General features: G+C 43.3%; 3 protein-coding genes across 6 annotated transcripts in view; 2 read left to right on the top strand and 1 right to left on the bottom strand.

Moving 5' to 3' along the window:
• The window catches only part of strada (STE20 related adaptor alpha), a 30,052-nt gene extending 23,289 nt beyond the window's left edge, over positions 1 to 6,763 (top strand). For all 3 annotated transcript variants that reach the window (XM_084328199.1, XM_084328200.1, XM_084328201.1), the window contains 3 exons: positions 3,531 to 3,781; positions 5,378 to 5,420; positions 5,540 to 6,763. In XM_084328199.1, coding sequence (XP_084184325.1) covers positions 3,531 to 3,781; positions 5,378 to 5,420; positions 5,540 to 5,692 — 447 coding nt within the window. In that variant the 3' untranslated portion in view covers positions 5,693 to 6,763. The remainder of the gene's footprint in view (positions 1 to 3,530; positions 3,782 to 5,377; positions 5,421 to 5,539) is intronic.
• A 28-nt stretch (positions 6,764 to 6,791) lies between these two features.
• On the bottom strand, positions 6,792 to 14,720 carry rnf113a (ring finger protein 113A). Its single transcript, XM_084328207.1, has 10 exons — positions 14,608 to 14,720; positions 14,079 to 14,158; positions 13,886 to 13,984; positions 13,584 to 13,691; positions 10,440 to 10,549; positions 10,205 to 10,311; positions 9,213 to 9,302; positions 9,030 to 9,123; positions 7,613 to 7,719; positions 6,792 to 6,954 (listed from the first exon to the last, which is right to left on the bottom strand). The coding sequence occupies exons 1-10, from the start codon at positions 14,708 to 14,710 to the stop codon at positions 6,887 to 6,889; spliced, it is 966 nt and encodes a 321-aa protein (XP_084184333.1). The 5' UTR covers positions 14,711 to 14,720; the 3' UTR covers positions 6,792 to 6,886.
• A 544-nt stretch (positions 14,721 to 15,264) lies between these two features.
• The window catches only part of rundc3aa (RUN domain containing 3Aa), a 32,704-nt gene continuing 28,545 nt past the window's right edge, over positions 15,265 to 19,423 (top strand). For both annotated transcript variants that reach the window (XM_084328197.1, XM_084328198.1), the window contains exon 1: positions 15,265 to 15,423. In XM_084328197.1, the coding sequence (XP_084184323.1) occupies positions 15,317 to 15,423 (107 nt within the window). In that variant the 5' untranslated portion in view covers positions 15,265 to 15,316. The remainder of the gene's footprint in view (positions 15,424 to 19,423) is intronic.

Consider the following 19,423-nt stretch of genomic DNA (forward strand, 5'->3'; position numbering starts at 1 on the left):
CGTCTTTATTTTTTGGAGCACTGTCAAGATATAAGAAATCTAAAATGTTGCCAAAAATCGGCGGCCGCCTATTAATCCTTTTAACCCATTCTCTGCCGGGCTTATATCCATCCTAAACCATCCTCTGCCAGCGCTATTTGTCTATGGAGATGTTCACCTTCTTTGCAGGGCTATAACTTTTTAAATTGTATTGCTAAATTGACATTACTATGGCCCATTCAACATCAATTATCTATCGTTCAGGATGTAGGAACGTTTTACTTTTTCATTCACACATTCATACTAAAATACCGTCTAGAGTATAAATGTTTTTATCGTTTTCTGCTGTATTTCATAGAACGTGAGATATAGGCATAAATGCATATATTAGAATAGATGATCAAATGCAGTTTGATACAGATCAACGTTATATTAATGAATTTAAATAAGACCAGAACCACAATTTCCCTCCCTACAGAGATTAGAAAGGGTGAATCCTTGATCTCGGAACAAAAAGAGGTCTGTTTAGCCATAAACCAAAATTTTATTGAAGCTGGTCATCTATTTGAGAATAGCCATGTAGGGCCACCAGGTGGACAGGATCAGGAGCCCTGTACATTCCCTGTGCAGATAAGACATGATTTTCAGTTTCATTTACAACCCTTGTCTGTAAACTCGGTTCTTGAGGCACTTCAAGCCATTGATACCAGGAAATCAACTGGAGAGGATGGGTTGGATCCTTTTTTCCTCAAACTAGCTGCACCATTGGTTTCAAAGCCAATAACACACATATTTAATCTTTCACTACTAACAGGTGTGGTTCCTGTTGCCTGGAAAACAGCCCATGTGACCCCCTTGCATAAAGGGGGGGATAAAAGTGACCTAAATAATTACAGACCAATCTCCAAGTTATCCTGTCTAGCAAAAATCCTGGAGTCATTGGTAAACAACCAACTTAAAACATTCATCACAAAACACTCTATATTAAACCCACACCAATCTGGTTTTAGAGAAAAACACAGTACAATCTCGGCGGCTACTGTAGTTATAAATGACATTGTATCAGCCCTTGACAAAGGAAAGCATTGTGCTGCCCTGTTTGTAGATTTGTCTAAAGCGTTTGATACTGTTGACCACCTTCTCATCTTACAAAGATTGCAGAGTGTTGGCTTTGATACAGGTGCTTGCAGTTGGTTTCAAAACTATTTAACAGAAAGATTTCAGTGTGTGAAAATGGGAAATGCCCAATCAGAGCTTCTACCCATCACAAAAGGTGTTCCACAGGGATCAATCCTCGGCCCGGTCTTATTTACCATTTATATTAATAATATTGTCTAATCTCTGAGCAGCTGTCAAAGCCACCTTTACGCGGATGACACAGTTCTCTATTGTACTGCTGATTCTGTGCAACTGGCCACTAAATATTTACAACTCTCCTTTGACGCCCTGCAAGATGCACTTATTAGTCTAAAATTGGTGCTTAATGCCAGTAAAACTAAATTCATGTTGTTTTCCAAAGCCAAAAATATTGTTTATAGTGACTTGCATATATCGACTCTGAACAGTTCTTATATCGAGAGAGTTTCAGAATACAAATACCTTGGTATTTGGATTGATGAAGGACTTACATTTAAATATCATGTGGGCGTTCTCGCCAGTAAATTACGGAAAAAGATTGGCTTTTTGTATAGAAATAGAGCCAACTTCCCTATGATTAGTAGAAAGAGAGTTGTTGAAGCAGTATTCCTATCTGTTTTGGATTACGGAGATGTGATTTATAGACATGCAGCGGCTTCCACTCTTAAGCCCTTAGACTCTGTTTATCATTCAGCCATTAGATTTATCACCGGTGATAGTTATGGTACTCACCATTGTATCCTATATAATAAGGTCGGTGGGCCTCTCTGGCAGAGAGACGTAAGTTGCATTGCAATCTTTTTATCTATAAAGCCATAATTAGAGATTGTCCAAATTATATTAGTTCTTTATTGGAATGGACCACTGGACCCTGTCCTACACGATCCAGTTTTTGGCTTACACTTAGAGTGCCTAGAGTTTGTACTGAACTTGGTAGATCTGCTTTTGGCTTTTTTGCCCCTACATCATGGAATACCCTGCAGGAAACACTGAAACTAGACACTCTAGTGTCTATGGGTCGGTTTAGAACCTTAATGACCAATCAGGTCACCACAATATGTAATTGTTTTTAAATTATTACCTCTGTTTTAATTTTGAGCTATTTTATTCTTTTTAAAAGATGTTTTATTTTTTTTTTTTAATGTATTTTAAAATGTGCTCTCAATTATTCTGATTGTCTGATGTCTTTATATTTATGAACACACTGTGACACTTGTGTATGTAACATCTCGACGGCACTGTAAATGAGTTTAATTACTCAGTGTATTATCGAGTATAAATAAAGATTGAATGAATGAATATTAAAAATGTCAACTGTACATGGTCCTAAACGTCATGACTGGTCATCTGCGGGTGAACGGAGGGGGAGGGGGGGGGGGGGGGGGTCGTTTATAATTCAATGACCGACGTTAAATGATTCATGTAGTATGGGTGATATATTGATCAGAGCAGTTTGTATCGAAAATGGTAAAGAAAAACGCTGAAACTCACCCCAGTCTCCTCGTAGCGTTGGGTGATGAGAGTGGAGCAAAAAGATCGCTATTATGGGATGTTGATCGATGCGATCCATTTCCGGGTTGTATATTACTAATACACGGCCAAATCATGTTGATTATTGAGTTATGGCAAAGATCAATATACACGGTGTCTGTATTGAGCCCCGGGACGATAAGCGAGTGGCCGGACGAAAATAGGGGACGGACCAAGCACGTCCGGCCACTTCCGGTTTGGCAACTCGTCGATCGGCCACGAGGTGGCGGTATTGAAGCGTTGCAGAGTTGTGATGGCCCAGACAGCATCACCCAAGACTCCGTGAGTGAAATATGAATACCATGACAAAAATATGAAATATTGATCTCAAAAACGCCTTACGGAGTTATTGGCAGACAACGCATGGCGGAGAAACCCGCCTTAACCCGTTATTGGCGCAGAATGGGTTAATAGTCAGTATTTTTGTTGACTAGTCATTGATTTTAAACGACAAAAGTAACAGCTGTGACTGGAGGATCAAGAAAAGAGGGCGAGGTCTGATAGGTCAAACCGACCGATTTAATCAACTAATCGACGAAGACGGGGGAACACTAAATATCTCGCCTCTTCACCTTGTGACGCTGCCGGCTCGTCATCAGGGCGACAGTGGCTCAGGAGGTAGAGCGGTCGTCTGGTAATCCGAAGGTTCCCGGATTCTCGCTCAGTGTGTGGAAGTGTCCTTGAGCAAGACACTTAACCCCTAATTGCTCTCGATGAGCAGGTTGCCTCCGCCGGTGTGAGTGAATGAATGTGAGGAACAAAATGGTCAATCTCTTTGGATAAAAGTGGTATATAAATGCACCATTTACCATTTATCATCGCTCGCGTTCCGCTCATGGTTTGTTTACATGAACATTAAACACCTCCCTCCCCCTGTCCTCCAGATGCTGCTGGAGAAGCTGAACGGGACCGTGCCGTGTTTGCTGGACACCACCACCATCCCCCCGGAGGAGCTGTCGCTGAAGCCGTCCCGCTCCGGAGCCGACTCTGGGATCTGCGAGGGCCCCGGGGCCGGAGGGGCCCGCCACTCTAACGGAGAGCCCTCCTCCTCGGCGGGGCACCCCTACAGCCGGACCTTCTCCCCTCACTTCCACGCCTTCGTGGAGCTGTGTCTGCAGAGAGACCCCGAAAAGAGGCAAAAGGCCTTTTCTCTTTTCGTTGTTGTGATGGACGAAGTGGATATTAACTTGCAGCCCGATCTCTTAAAATATGTAAATAAAGTACTAATCGACTATATGTACTTACAAATAAGTATATATAATGCATATTAAAATTTATTTTTAACTGTTTGAGTTCCCCTACTGGGGAACAAACCAGTGGCGCTCGCATGGGAGGCAAGTGCCTTTACCTCATCTTTTAAAAACCTCTTTTTACACGCCTTTACCTCAAGACACCTTTTTTTATTTTTTTTTATCTACTTTTTCTCCCCATTTTCAATTTTTCTCCCTTCCCCAATTTCATATTGTCCAATTCTACCCTCCCCTGTCTCGAACGCTGTTGGCCATGCCTTCCACAAGCCGGCTGCAATGTGGACGAAGCCTTGCATCACGTGTCCCCTCCGGTACTCGAGAAGGCAGCCGTCGCATCTTTTCACCTGCACAGTGCGATCTCTCAGCGGCGAGGGTCTGCGTGGGAGGGACACGCCGCCCCCGTCGCTTCCTGATTAAGACACACTTTTCTGATAGCCTCGCCCTAAACCGCACTGTTACCTTAAACTAACCATAACCGTCAAACCCTAACAATTGTTAAATGTTAAAACAAACCATAGGCATAGTATTGCTGTGTTCGTATCAGGGTTTGTGGGTGGATTAATCTAGTGGCGAGAGCAGTGGCGTCATTTCAGTAAAAGGCAAGGTATGGCGAGGAGGGGGGGTTGGGGGTTGAAGGCCCCTTGGTGGATTTTTTTTGTCAAATCAGTTGTGCAATAGTCACTTTTGGTGAGTTGTTTCTATACAATTCAGTTATGACATTTAGGTATGACAGGACTACACAAGCATTTTTAGTATAGAAATGTGTCAACAGACTAAAGCAGGGAACCACAATATTTTGCATACGAATTATGCAGAATGTAATATCATAACTGTCTATTACTTTTCTTGCAATTGAGCCAATTTTCCTTAGGTATGGTTTTGAGGTGTGTTCAACAGAATGTAGTATCAAAAACACATTCACAAAAAGTATGGGTTACTGAATGCTGAACTGCACTGTTATAATCACTAAGCCAGACCTTACCTGTGTCCCTGTATCACTTGTCTCTGCTGCCATTTGATAAAAAAAAATTCCCTATGTCCATTTTCCTTTTCTTTTGGGCATATTTCAGTTAGTCACAGTAAAAGTCACCTAGTAAAAGTGAGATAATTGACTATCAAAACATGCTAGGGCTGTACCGAATAGTTCAAAGCTTCGTTCATAATGTTGACATTCGAATTCTAAATCAATTATTATTATTTTTTTGCCAAGGTATGGCGAGTGCCATACCTTACCATACCAAAATGACGCCCCTGGGCGAGAGCCTTCGCCCACGACCTCAATCATTGTTGGTTCATCTCCCGGCCACACTGTTTGTTTTGGACTTTTGTCGATATACAAGACATATATTACTTACTATAACATAACGTACATTATGTACCCTTTTTCCTGTGGTGGATTAGTACTTTATTTACTTTCTGATGAGGCCGTTTTGCAACTTGTTATGGATCAGTTCACTAATTGTAGTTTTCTTCTCTTCCAGACCATCTGCCAGCGCTCTCATAGGCCATTCCTTCTTGAAACAGGTGTGTGTGATAAGACACATAAATCCACAGAGGTTCTCATTACCCTTGAGTGCTTTGTGTTCTACCGTTCCTCAGTGTACATTCCTTCAAGCCGTTAACGGTTGTTTATTCTGTGGCAGATAAAGCGCAGGCCGTCGGAGGCTCTCCCGGAGCTGTTCCGGCCCGTGTCCCCCATCACCGGCTTCGAGACCCAGCCCCAAGACTCCACCTCTGGGCTGGCCAGCCTGGAGTCCGGCCTCAGCCACCTGGATGTGGACGACTGGGACTTCTGACAGTGGAGCGACCAGAGCAACAGACGAAGAGACGAGCCGTTTTGACGGAAACCGCTTTGATGAGAAGACTTTGGGACTGTGGTCTTTTGTAACGACCCCCTTGTAAATAATTAAGATGTAAAAAAGAAAACGACAAGAGTTGCTCCTCTCGGACTGAGCCAGCTGCCAGCTTGCCTCTCCTTAGCGTCTGTTGCAAGCTTTTGCTCTTACTATTGATATGCACAAACTCTTGCACTGATGGCCTGTTCCTCTGACACACTCAGACCTCACCACAGGCCCCCGGAGCCCAGCAGGACTCTCCTGTCCCTCACCATTGGGAGGCGTTAGAATGACGAGTGTCGTGGGTCTAGATCTAGTCTTAAAAGGGGAATACCACCCATTTTAATAATTCAATTCAAATATTACGTTCTTCCTGTGCCTTTTTAGACGAGTGGTGCATGCTCACAAATACTGACTGAACTGTCCCGGGGCGCAGGAAGAACATGCCAATTCTTGAAATGGGTGGTTTTTTCTTTTTTAAAGAGTGGTGAAACAGTTTTGTGGAAAGCTGCTAAATATTGAACGGGGGATTCTCTACCTCTTGTGTGATCAGTTACTTGACGTGGCCCGTCTGCTCGGTGCGCCCCCACCGTACGGAACACACTGGTCTGGCGTTACACCAACCAGGGTCGACCCAGTTAGCCTGCGCTCCAACGGCAGATGGACAGTTCCAGAAGTCGATCCTGGGGGATGACTTGATGGACAGCATGTGTTCGCATCTCTTAGAAGCTCTTGCCTGTGTTTACACCATGTGCTATGTTCCACGCTTAGCTGCCATTGTTTTTTGTTGCACAGGAGTTAAAACACCCAACATCTTGTTTAATTTGAACTCCTTAAGAGCATAGGTTTATGTACTTCCCCAACTTTACTTTGAGCAATGTTACATAAAAGTGAATGTTACGATGGTGTTTGAATCCGGAAGGCTCCGTGTGGTTTGCATGTAGCTATGAGAACATGGGCAGAGAGAACGTGTTGCAAATGTCAATGTTGACTATTTTACTTAATAATAAACATCTTCACTTCAATATCTCATGGTACCAATGAATGAAGCAATAAGGGTAAAAAAAAGTACTTTATTCCAAATGAGCTCACACTGACGATACATAAGACGTGACAAACGAAAAAGGAGGGGTGGAAGCAGGTTTCCAGAGACAGCTAATCCTCTTCCTCTGAGGGTGGCTGGTCCGCCAGCGCCTGCTGCTTCTGAATCTTGGACATCAGCTCTGACGGAGGAAGGAGAACGTGCAACAAGAGCACTCGCTGGAATTAATCATTTGGAGTTGCCTTCAAGTTTTGTTTTATTTGTCACATAAGGTCACGTACATTACAGTGAAATGCTTGGTTCCGTATGAGCCTCCTGAGATTGTGCTTCATACAGCAGAAGAGTAAAAAGACCAAACACTATTAGTGGGGCAGCTTAGCTGAAGAATTTTGCAGAATTTGTGATAAAAGCTTCAAACTTGGTCCACATGTAGCTTAATATATTTAGAAGAAATCTGGATATTGGACCACTGCAAATTCGCCCCCTACTGGCCATGGCAGGCATCAATGTTATTAGATCCACCACCCCCTAAATTTCATAGCCATTATGGCTGTACATTTTTAGACATTTAAAATGGCATATCAGGTTCTATTTGGACTAGAACAATAACATTCGCCTCTGTCTTTTCACACTGGCTGATATGAGATAAGTAATAAATATATTAAGCTACATGTGTACAAAATTAGGTGCTTTTATCACAATGTACAATTCTGTTAATTTGGAGCTAAGCTGCCCCACTATATAGAAAACTAAAATGAGGTAGTACTAATGTGTATCACCGCACAATTTACAAGTAGTTATTACCCTCGACTTTCACCTGATCCTAAAATACTGCTTACCTTTAGCAGGGTTGAACACGCCGTTAGTCTGGATGTTACACACGTAGCAGCGCTTGGACTTGCGGTAGTGCTGGAGGGCACAGGTCTCGCAGAAGTAGTGTTTGCACCTGGGAAACAGCAGGTTAGCACAGAAGAGGTGGAGTGGTCGCTCTGATCTGCATGGTAAATGGAGACGGGGTTCCTACACTCTGACTTTCCAGGAGTTTTCCCTCACAAACGATCATATCATTTACCGATAGGCCTAGTGTTTTTTAACCTTTATTTACCCAGGGTAGGTTCTGAGCACTTAATTCTCTTTCAGTAACGCCCTGCTTCACAGTTCCATTCACACCTGGGAGCTGCCCAGTACAACCACAGTCTGACACTGTTGACCACTAAGAGCTACCCAGTACAACCACAGTCCGACACTGTTGACCACTAGGAGCTGCCCAGTTCAACCAGTCTGACACTGTTGACCTAGGAGCTGCCCAGTACAACCACAGTCCGACACTGTTGACCACTAGGAGCTGCCCAGTTCAACCAGTCTGACACTGTTGACCACTAGGAGCTGCCCAGTACAACCACAGTCCGACACTGTTGACCACTAGGAGCTGCCCAGTACAACCACAGTCTGACACTGTTGACCACTAGGAGCTGCCCAGTACAACCGCAGTCTGACACTGTTGACCACTAGGAGCTGCCCAGTTCAACCAGTCTGACACTGTTGACCACTAGGAGCTGCCCAGTACAACCGCAGTCTGACACTGTTGACCACTAGGAGCTGCCCAGTACAACCGCAGTCTGACACTGTTGACCACTAGGAGCTGCCCAGTACAACCGCAGTCTGACACTGTTGACCACTAGGAGCTGCCCAGTACAACCACAGTCTGACACTGTTGACCACTAGGAGCTGCCCAGTACAACCACAGTCCGACACTGTTGACCACTAGGAGCTGCCCAGTACAACCACAGTCCGACACTGTTGACCACTAGGAGCTGCCCAGTACAACCGCAGTCTGACACTGTTGGCCACTGAGCAACTCCACTGGAGCAGTTGGGGGCTAAGTGCCTTGCTCAATGGCACTTCAGCAGTTGGTATTGAGGGATGGGAGACTTATTCATTCACTTCCCCGCCCAGATTTTTTCTGCCGGTTCGGGGGATTGAACCGGTGACCTTACGGTCACAAACCCGCTTCTAGCTAGTTAACAATGCAACACATTGCCGATGATTCTGACATCCGAGGTAATAATCTGTTTAAATGAATAAATTAGGAGATGACGATCCCATTCAACTCAATGTCGGCCAAACTGAAAGTTTCCACACTTAGCACCAATGTGTGTTCATGGGCTACACAATGTCCCTTCCTTCTTTTATAGTCTCCTTGGTCTTCCAGGATGAATGGGAACCCCGAGTGACGGGATGACGACAGAGCCTTACTTTGTGACGATGGGATTCTTGAAGGATTCCCTGCAGATGAAGCACTTGAAAGGCATGTCCTCCTCGTCGCTGCTCACCTCGTAGTTCTCCTCATCTGCACAAACACACGTAATTGTTCAGGGCTGCTGCGACCGTGAGGGTGGAGGGCGGGAAAAGACTTGCACAATTCAACCCTGAACTCACCGTTGGCCCCGTATCGGCCCTCCTCCAGCTCCCTCTCGATCTGCCAGCCGTGCTTGTAGTCGGAGCGGTCGTGGAGGAACTTGCAGCTGTCTGGTAAGAGGAGAGAGGAGCACGGAGGTGAAATCATAATCTTAACTATAGTCTACCCATATATTCACCACATATATTTATATATAGATATCCATATTTGTCTGAATATACCTGCATATAACCCCTCTATATACTTACTTATACACATGTACAAATGCTGTAGATACTATATCTATACTTATCCTAGTCTTACACTGCTGACCAGTATGATTACTACCATACTTTCTTTACACCTGTATCACTGTACACATTATACTACAACTATGTACATACATCTGATTAGCACTACACTCACTTCTTTTTGTTGTACTGTACTTGTGCTGTATAATGACATTACATTTTAATCTAATCCAAAAGCTTTGGTTTGGTGATGTACAGTGTCTGTCAATAAACATTGTCGACAGAAGACTTATTTAAATTTTTTTTATCCACTTTTTCTCCTCATTTTCTATTTTTCTCCCATCCCAATTTCGTATTGCCAATTCTCCCCTCCCCTGTCTTGAACATTGCTAGACTATGCCCCCCACTGGTCGGTTGTAGTGAGGATAGAAGCCTTGCATCACGTGTCCCCTCCGGTACACGAGGAGGCAGCCTGTCGCATCTTTTCACCAGACAGCACAGACTCTGCCCCCGATACTTCCCGTCTCTGCTGTGCAGGTGTCACCCAACCGACCTGTAGGAGTCGCTGTCCACAACATCCAATCCCCACCCATCGACTTCCCTCCCGCTGACTCTGCCAAATGAGCCAGTACGACGGCCGGCCCAAGTCAAAGGCAATGCTGAGACTGGGATTCGATACCGGAGTCTCTTGCATTGGTGACGAGCGCAATCTCCGCTACGCCACCCAGGAAGACTATTTCTAAGGCCGCAGCTCCAGCATAAGCACAGAAAATCTCACTCACCTCCAAACCCGCAGAAGCCAGTCTCTTTGTAGTCCTTACAGATATCTGGCTGGTAGTCCCACCTGACTGTGGCTCTTAGGTGCTCTGGGGCTCTGATTGGTCCTTTCCTGTTTTAGGGTTAAAAAAAAGAGGAAGTCTACGTAAGTGAATATAATTCAAATTAACAGTTTGCAGAATTTCTGTAAGGATTATACAATATATTATATATATATATATAGGAGCTTCAAACACACACCTAACCATGCCAGATGATGCGTTGCCCATGGTGGTGTCTTTTGGCTTGATGAACTTTTGATAGTTGTTGATCCCTCTGTAGATCTTATCATCCTCCTTACCAGTCAGCTCCTGGTGAGGGGGGGGTGAGGGGGAGACACATTTAATCCGACAACGAGGAAACTATTAACCCTGCTAGCAATCTGGCAGCTCAAGGGTGTGTGCACATCCTTACCTACTACAAATATCTTCCGTTTTCTTTTTTCCTTCTGCTAACCAACTGATCTAGTTTATTCTCAAACACCGATAGGAACGTTCATTCCATGTTCGGACTGACCATATTTTGGGCTCAGAATAGACCGCAGAGGTGATAGTCCCACCCCCTGGTTCAAAATACCTTCCATGTAACATCATGCAAATGTGGCTCAGGGAAAAATGTTCCTTCTATATAAAATAAAATAAAAAGGTCAAACCAGGAGGTGAGGCCAAATATAATGCAACTTCTGTGGGTCTATATCCAGATTGATTAATTTACGGTTAAGAAACAAGGAATCATTTTACGAATAAGTGGAGGTCCACAATCATTTATGGAGATAAATAGTCTGATTTATTAATCATGAACACCCCATAAATGAGTGCAGACCTGCACTACTCTTAGATATATGCGACTACACTAGGTTCAACCAACATGGTCTCATCAGAAGATGTAAATAAAGTACTAATTGACCACAGGAAAATAGCTACATAATGTACAAAGTATGTATCACCCACCCTGTGATGGTTAAGATATGCAGTTAGGGTTCGATGGTTATGGTTACCTCTTAACTCTTTGAGTGCCGGAGGCCTAGAGCATATTTGTTCCTACCACGCCAACACTCTAAAAGATAGGAATAAGTGGCTGTGTTTGCAGGGCTATATAGCTATGGATACAATACTATGGCCCATTTGACATCACCTATCAATCGTTCAATATGTGAAAAAGAATAAATTTCGTCAATACGTTTGCGTGTTATATCGTGGTGAATATGAGTAGTTTTAGAGTGATCCTGTCTAATCCCAGAAAACGACGATATGCAGGAAAACGTGAATTTCACTAAAAGCGTTGCCGTTTCTCACCTGGACACGCTACTATTTCCAAATCAAATAATAGGTATTATGTTTCATCATGAATGCATGAAAGGGGGGGGGTAGTTTTTTGATGCTTTGATCGTCACCAACGGCATATGTTGTGGAGTAACGTTACACACACGTTGCAATCGAGGTGAAATCATGGTTGGATCAAAGCAGGATTGATATAATTTAATCCTTACCTTCACTGGGAGGTACCCCAAAAAAGAATATTACATGTGATCGTGAGTCCAAGTACCAGTGTCCATCGTGTCGCCAACATAATCCACCACAACAGATGTATCGGAGGCATTTGACGCTTCTCGGTGCGATCGGGATACCCGCCCGCCTGACAAAGAAAAGTGCGCCCGGAGACATTTGATCGACGCACCACCTGGGTGGATGCGGCCGGTATTGCACTTTGGCATTCTCAGGATGATTCCCCATGTTAACCCCGAGTCTGTGTGCCTGTAATGAATGGAAATATCGAATAAAAGAAATAACGATGAAAACCTGACTATACTCGGGTTTTCGGGGGTCCTGGCGCTCAACGCATGGCGAGATAACCCGACTATCCTCGGGTTTGGCGCTGATTGAGTTAAGCCCTAGCCATATTTTCAAAATATTTGCCTAAAAGTACATACCCAAGTAAATGGAAGATTGCTCCACTTCTACAAGGTTAGACTGATGACTGACTGCGGTATCTAGGGACATCTATGGACCTCAGGGAATGTATTCCCAGTGTCAGGAATATTGTGTCTGTTACTATGCTTGAGTAAATTGTAATGAACCAAAGGAGAATATAAATTATAATTTTTTTTCATCTTCGACAGTGAATAACAACATGCTAACATTGACCAGATGTGAAAAATTGCAAATGATTTACAGGGGTTTTTGTAGATAGTAGATACAGTACTGAATTTTGCCATCCAGCCAACATGCAATTTGAAATATGAATAAAGAACATCAGGCCTATAAATGACCTTATTATGGCCAAGTCATACTTATATGGATCTGGCCAAATCTCCTCTTTCCAATGGCAGAGTTAAATCTGGATTTAGTACCACCAGGTTACAGGGCAGCAAAAACCGTGAATGAAATCTACTGTAAGTGCAGTTACTTTTGGATAATGTCCATAGCTCCACCATTTTCACCAGATTGCAACGTGTTTTTTTTGTAGACGTTCACAGAAAGGTACAGAAACAATATACGTTGTATTTCATGGCAATAACGTTCAGGTTTGTTCGACCCATGACATATAATCATGAAAATAAGGTCAATGTTTTTTTCCCCCACGTCAGCTGGCTGCAGCTTTGACAGCGGCTGGTGTGAGCTGGGTAGTGGAGTTTTATGAAACAGCCCTAGGTCTCCTCTTTGTTAGGACTACAACGATTTCACGACGGCAAAATGTCATTGCGTCTAAATCATCTGGTTTCCGATACAATGCACAGAGATTATTATAAGCTCATATTTCGCCAATAACACTTAAAATCATTGGTAAACAAACGTAGTGCTGAAAATATAGACTTTGACTGCCGTTTTGATAGGGTTAGGGTCTTTACTCTTTGCTACATTTGAAAAAGAAATGCAACATTAATTAATACGGACTGTATTGATCTATTTATGACATGAAATAAATCTCGGCACAGGCTTAAGGGTTTATGGTAACAGTGTGGTTAAGGTTAGGTTTTCGGAAAAGTGTGTCTCGGAAGTCTTGAGGTAAAAGGCACTTGTCTCTCATGCGAGCACCCTGGGTTCTCTCCCCAGCAGGGAAGCTCAAACGTTTTCTGAAAACGTTAAAATCTTAACACATTGTACATTTTTGTCAATATATCACTTATGGTAACAAACATAACGTACAATATGTACCTTTCCCCTGTGGTCAATTAGTATATTGTTTTCATATTTTAAGCGAGATTGGGCTGGTTGAACACACCACCCACTCATCAGATGATGAGTGAGGTTTGCTCCTTTTACAAATATAAATTAAACCGTAGTCCATTCCCCATAGAGCAGACTTCTGGTGATGTTCAAATGAGACGGAGCCTCTCTCCTTTACCTCCTGGATCTTCTGACTTCTCTCAAAGATAGCCTGGGCGTCATTGTCCCTCTCAGTGTCCAGCTCATACACAGCAGTGGCCCCCATGTCCTCAGGACCCTCTGGTTTCTATTGAGACGACGGACAGAAAGGACAGTTCCATCATCCCCCCCCCCATTGGCAAACAATTTACCAGTTTGATAGAGAGACAAACAGACAGAAAGAGATGGAGCATACATTCCCAACACAACATTAATAGTTTTGAAGACAGAATGTTTTGATGTATAAAGTGTGACCGTGACGTTAGAAATCTCAGCACTCACTGCTGACCGTGTGGACTTGTAGGCGACTGTGATTTTCTTCCGATCTTTTTCCTCGTCACTCTCACTGGATGACACGGCCTCTTTCTCCACTTTCTTTGACTGTAAGAGAGAAGACATTATTTTTTAAGTACCAGGCCTGTGTACACATTAAGCTATTCAATTCCAGATAAATGAACAACAATCACATTATTACCGTCTGAATCATCGGGTTGATTCGAGTTTCCCTTTTGTCTTTTCTGACCACGGCCTTCTGATCTGCATCGCTGTTGCCATCTAGGAAAAACAAATGAAGCTGACAGCTGCACTGTGGGCACTAGGCAGACGCCACACGCACGCACGCACACACACACACACACACACACACACAGCAGTACTGTCTATCTGTATGTCATGTATGTTATGATGAATTGAAAATGGGGGACCCTGATGTAAACAAGACGAAAGTCTTTCTCTGGTCTGCATCCCCTTAACAATTGTATGTATTGAGCTGTACTGTACTGTACCCATTCTGCAATATGTTAATAAACTTTTCAATCAATTCAATCAATCACACACACACATCCCTAAAGTCTTCCCCAATATCAAAAGTCATTGGCTATAAACGTAATGCTAATTGTATATCAGGGATCATGGCGTTGAAGTGGACGCTGTTTGAGGAGTTTCGCCATAGTAGCGTCGACGGCAGGTGAAATTAAAACAGTCGCTTTTGAGACCATAGTTACCATTGTCGCTGTCACTCGCTTTTCGTTTTCGTCCAGAGAATTTCTTTGTGGATTTTTTAAAAAGAAAAGTACAAGTTGGTTTGGGCTCCTCTGACTCCGCCATCTTCCTAGAACCATAAACACGAACAGCGTTAGCGGGGCGCGTCACGTACAGCGCCACCTGGTGGCTTGGAGGCAGTATCTTTGAATAATATATTGTGCCACCTTGTGGCCAATACTGGAACTATTACTGCTAGGGGGAAATCATGTCTCTCTCAGTAATGTGAAGATGCAAAATGACAGTGTTTATCCACAAGAAATAACACTTACTCGGTTTCAGTGATGTGCTTTTGATCTTTCAATCATTATATGGGGGACCCTGATGTAAACAAGACAAACGTCTTTATCTGGTCTGCATCCCCTTAACAATTGTATGTATTGAGCCGTACTGTATTGTACCCATTCTGCAATATGTTAAATAAAGTTTTCATTCATTCATTCATTCATTCATTCATTCATATCTTTATTGGACCCAACGCTACAGGGACATTTCCGCTCAGTGCGGTGCAGCGGTCAGTCGTGAGATGAAACTCGAGCATCACTAGTAGTGCCTGCGTGATTGGGCAGTCTACCCTCTCTCCTCCAGCAGGGATCTATATATGACATAGGGCCGCGGAGGGAGGGGTCCGAGTGCAGGCAGGGATTCCGAGAGGCTCCGAGCCGCTGCTGAATGGAGTCGGGCTGCGTTCAGACAGCAATGGCTATGGGGTTGACATCGAAAAAGGCATCTTCTCGGAGCGTCGGCGTGGAGCGAAAAAATCTCATCACAGTTTGCAGGTAGATTCACGACACATACAAATGCCATTCCATGCATGATGCATTATGTATACAGTTGTTGTCACGGTTGTCGGGGGGAAACGTTTTGTAAAATAATCTCATATCTCAAAAATGGATTTATTGTACAGTGCGATTCAGAGAAACATTCATCATATTTTTCCTCAACGCCAAACCGGTGTTACTTGTCTGTTATGAGGCAGGTGCGTTTTCACCTTCAGGTACCCCCCCCCCCCCAATATCACACCCAGCATTGGCTCAATTACCCTCTTTTTAATTCTGTCCTTTTTTTTGTAAAATCGTGGAATTTAAAGGAAATGTTTTTAAGCGGATTACACCGGAGTACAACAGCCCTCAGTGTAGGTAGGGCTTTGCTGTTCTCCAGCTGGCACTACCAAGTGACGAGGGCCTGTTTGGGACAAGGGCATTTTGAAGCATCCGAAAGAGTGCTTCTCAGCAGGAGCTGCTTAGGATGTACAGTGCAGTTTCTGATCATTCCTGTTATTATCTGTGGTGACCTTATCTGGCTGTGCGAAATCAATCATATTCGACTCGTTGTCTCAGTGTTTAGGCCTATACTGTATGTTTATCAATCAAGATACCTAACCATGATCATATCAGAGGAAAAAGGCCCATATCTCTAAGAGCATAGCATAAGGTCCTCTTCGTTTTCATCTTTGTAACACACAGCTGCTCATTTAAAATATAAGTAGTCAGTATGATACAGTATGATCCAGATGTTCTTCCCATTCTCCCCAATAATCTGTATAATATTATTGTGCAATATTACAAGTGACAGAGAGGTAGATAGTTCTTATTTATTTATTATTATTATTATTATTATTATTATTATTATTATTATTATTATTATTATTATTATTATTATTATTATTATTATTATTATTATTATTATTATTATTATTATTATTATTATTATTATTATTATTATTATTATTGTTTTTATAATGATTAAGTCTATTGTTGTCGTGCTGATGCAGAGGGGTGACATTATTTCCCTCCTTTGTATACTGTATCCCAATATTATGTAATAATGCCTGCCCTGCCCTGCTGTTATTCTATAATATAGTAGTCCTCATTATGAATTGAAAATGGGGGACCCTGATGTAAACAAGACGAAAGTCTTTCTCTGGTCTGCATCCCCTTAACTCATTGAGCGCCAAACACGAGATATCTCGTTTCTGAGAGCCAACGCTTGAGGGCCAAAAACGAGATATCTTGTTTCTGGTTCCTTTTTTCTTTTTTTCTATTTTCTTATTCTAATCTAAACACTTGCGCAGGCCTTTGTGAGTGTGGCTGGGACCTGCAATGATGATTTAATCCCGACAGGTGGCAGTAACGCCTACCTTATGAACAGCATGAGCCAGTTCAGTGAGAGCAATGATTACTAGGGATCACTAGGGAGTGAGCAGCAGTGGCAGCAGTGGCATGGCAGCAGTGAGCAAACTACAGCAATCTAACATTCGATAATGGCGATCGCCTAGAGCGAACTATTGGATATTATGAAGAAGACAAAATGGATTATATGGATGATGATTATGGATGATAAGGTGCGTTTCCACCAGACTATGTTGGACTCAGCACTTCTGGTAAATTATAAAAATACTATAGTCAAACCGGCCGATGAGGAAACCGGTGGTATAGTCTGGCCCGAGCAGACTATAGAAGAAGAAGACAACGGATGAGGGCCACCTAACGTTATTGATCCTGTTCTGATCCAAGACACTTTGAGCGAGAGTGGAGTACCTGCTGACAAAGGTAACGTCTACGTTACGTAAATTTGACCGAACCCATCATAAAACATGCTTTTGTAATGATCGCAGTGTCAGAAAACGACCCCCCCCCCCCGATGGCCTTGTGAAGAAACATAATTATGGTTGTGTACCTTCTGACAAAGGTAACATCTATTTTATGTCTATTTTACCAAACCCCATCATAAAACATGCTTTTGTAAGGATTGCAGCGTCGGAACCCCCCCCCCCCCCCCCCCCGATGGCTTTGTGAAGAAACATGGCCGTGTTTACCTTTGACCTGGCAATAATATAGGTTTCAGGCGAGCAGCCGCGAGATTTGCGCATATGCGCACAAACCACTATATCTCACAATAGAAAACCAGCCTGGATTATTGTGAAACGGGGCGATTTTTAGCGTGGTATAGCGCACAAACAAAGGTATGTAGGAATAAACTGTTTAGTCGCTGTTGGAGTATAAATAGTCCCTGTCAAATGAGCCATACTATTGTCTCATTTGACACATGCCTTCTCTATTTGAATGACCACATCAAACAAGAGGTGGACGCAGGCAAATACTGCGGCATGGTCATGCTGGACCTACAAAAGGCCTTTGACACGGTCAATCACTCCATTCTGATTGACAAGCTAAAAGCAATTGGTTTTGATAGTCTATCAGTGAGCTGGATACAATCCTACCTTGAGGGGAGGGAACAGATGGTGGAGGTAAACGGTACCCTATCCCCCCCCCTCACAGTGAGCTGTGGTGTTCCACAAGGAAGCATACTAGGACCGCTACTGTTCCTAATTTATGCAAATGACATGTCGTCAGCTTGTGACTGCAACTTGTTCCTGTTTGCGGACGACTCAGCCCTGCTGGTCTCTGACAAGAACAAGTTACAGGTTGAAAAAACCCTCAGCTCGGAACTAGGCAGAATCTGCATATGGCTCGCTGATAACAAACTATCATTACACATGGGCAAAACAGAGTCCATTCTCTTCGGTTCAAATAACAAACTCAGCAAGACCGACGGCTTCTCAGTTACAGTGGGTGACAATATTGTCACAAGGAAAGATGAAATTACCTACCTGGGTTCCATCCTAGAGGCTAATCTCTCCTGTGACAAAATGGCATCCAATGTAATAAAAAAAGTCAACCAACGAACTCGATTCTTGTACCGGATCTCCTCTCTGGTAAACAAGAATACCCTGAAGACTCTGGCAGGAGCACTCATTCAGGGGTACTACGACTATGCTTGCACCTCATGGTACCAAAGCACCTCAAAGGCGCTAAAAACAAAATTACAAACATCTCAAAACAAACTGGTCAGACTACTGCTTGACCTTACTCCTAGAACCCACCTCACCCCTGCCCACTTTGACAACCTAGGATGGCTTAGAGTAGATGACAGAGTACAGCAACTTGCAATGGGCCTGGTCTACAAGATACACTACACGACCAAGGTACCCATGTACATGGCAAAATACTTCCCAAAGGTCAGTGAATACCACGATCACAACACCAGAGGGAGCTCCACAAATCATGTTAAACCCAGATTCGGCTCAAATAAGGGACTAAACACGTTTCGCAATTATGCCACATCAATGTGGAACGCCCTACCCAAAGCTGTAAAGGAATGTGGATCACTACCCACTTTCAAAACCTCTCTCAAGAGACACCTACGGGAGACTGCAATTCAACACTGGCCCCTGTAAATATCCTAACCCAACCCCCTCCAATGTACAGTCATTTACCTAGTATGGTTTTGTCAATAGTCCAATGTACAATTTTGTTTGTTTGTACAGAGTCTCCCCCCCCTCAATGTACAGTTTTGCTTGCTTATACAGTGTGCCCCCCCCCCCCCCCCCAACCACCTCCAATGTAAATTACCCAGTATGGTTGTCAATATCCCAGTGTACCCAACCCCCCCCACCCAACCTCCTCCAATGTACAGTTTCTACGTCAAATGTATATACTCCCTTTTCTTGACTCCTTCTGTATCACAAACAGTACTGTATTTGCAAATCTGGTATGTCATAAATGTATAGATGTAGCAGTACTGACTATCTGTATGTCATGTATGTCATATATGTCCTGATGAATTGAAAATGGGGGACCCTGGTGGAAACAAGACGAAAGTCTTTCTCTGGTCTGCATCCCCTTAACAATTGTGTGTATTGAGCTGTACTGTATTGTACCCATTCTGCAATCTGTTAATAAAGTTTTCAATCAATCAATCAATCCATAGCTATAA

Source organism: Notolepis coatsorum, assembly GCF_963971535.1.
Source record: "Notolepis coatsorum genome assembly, chromosome: 14".
Classification (NCBI taxonomy): Eukaryota; Metazoa; Chordata; class Actinopteri; order Aulopiformes; family Paralepididae; genus Notolepis; species Notolepis coatsorum.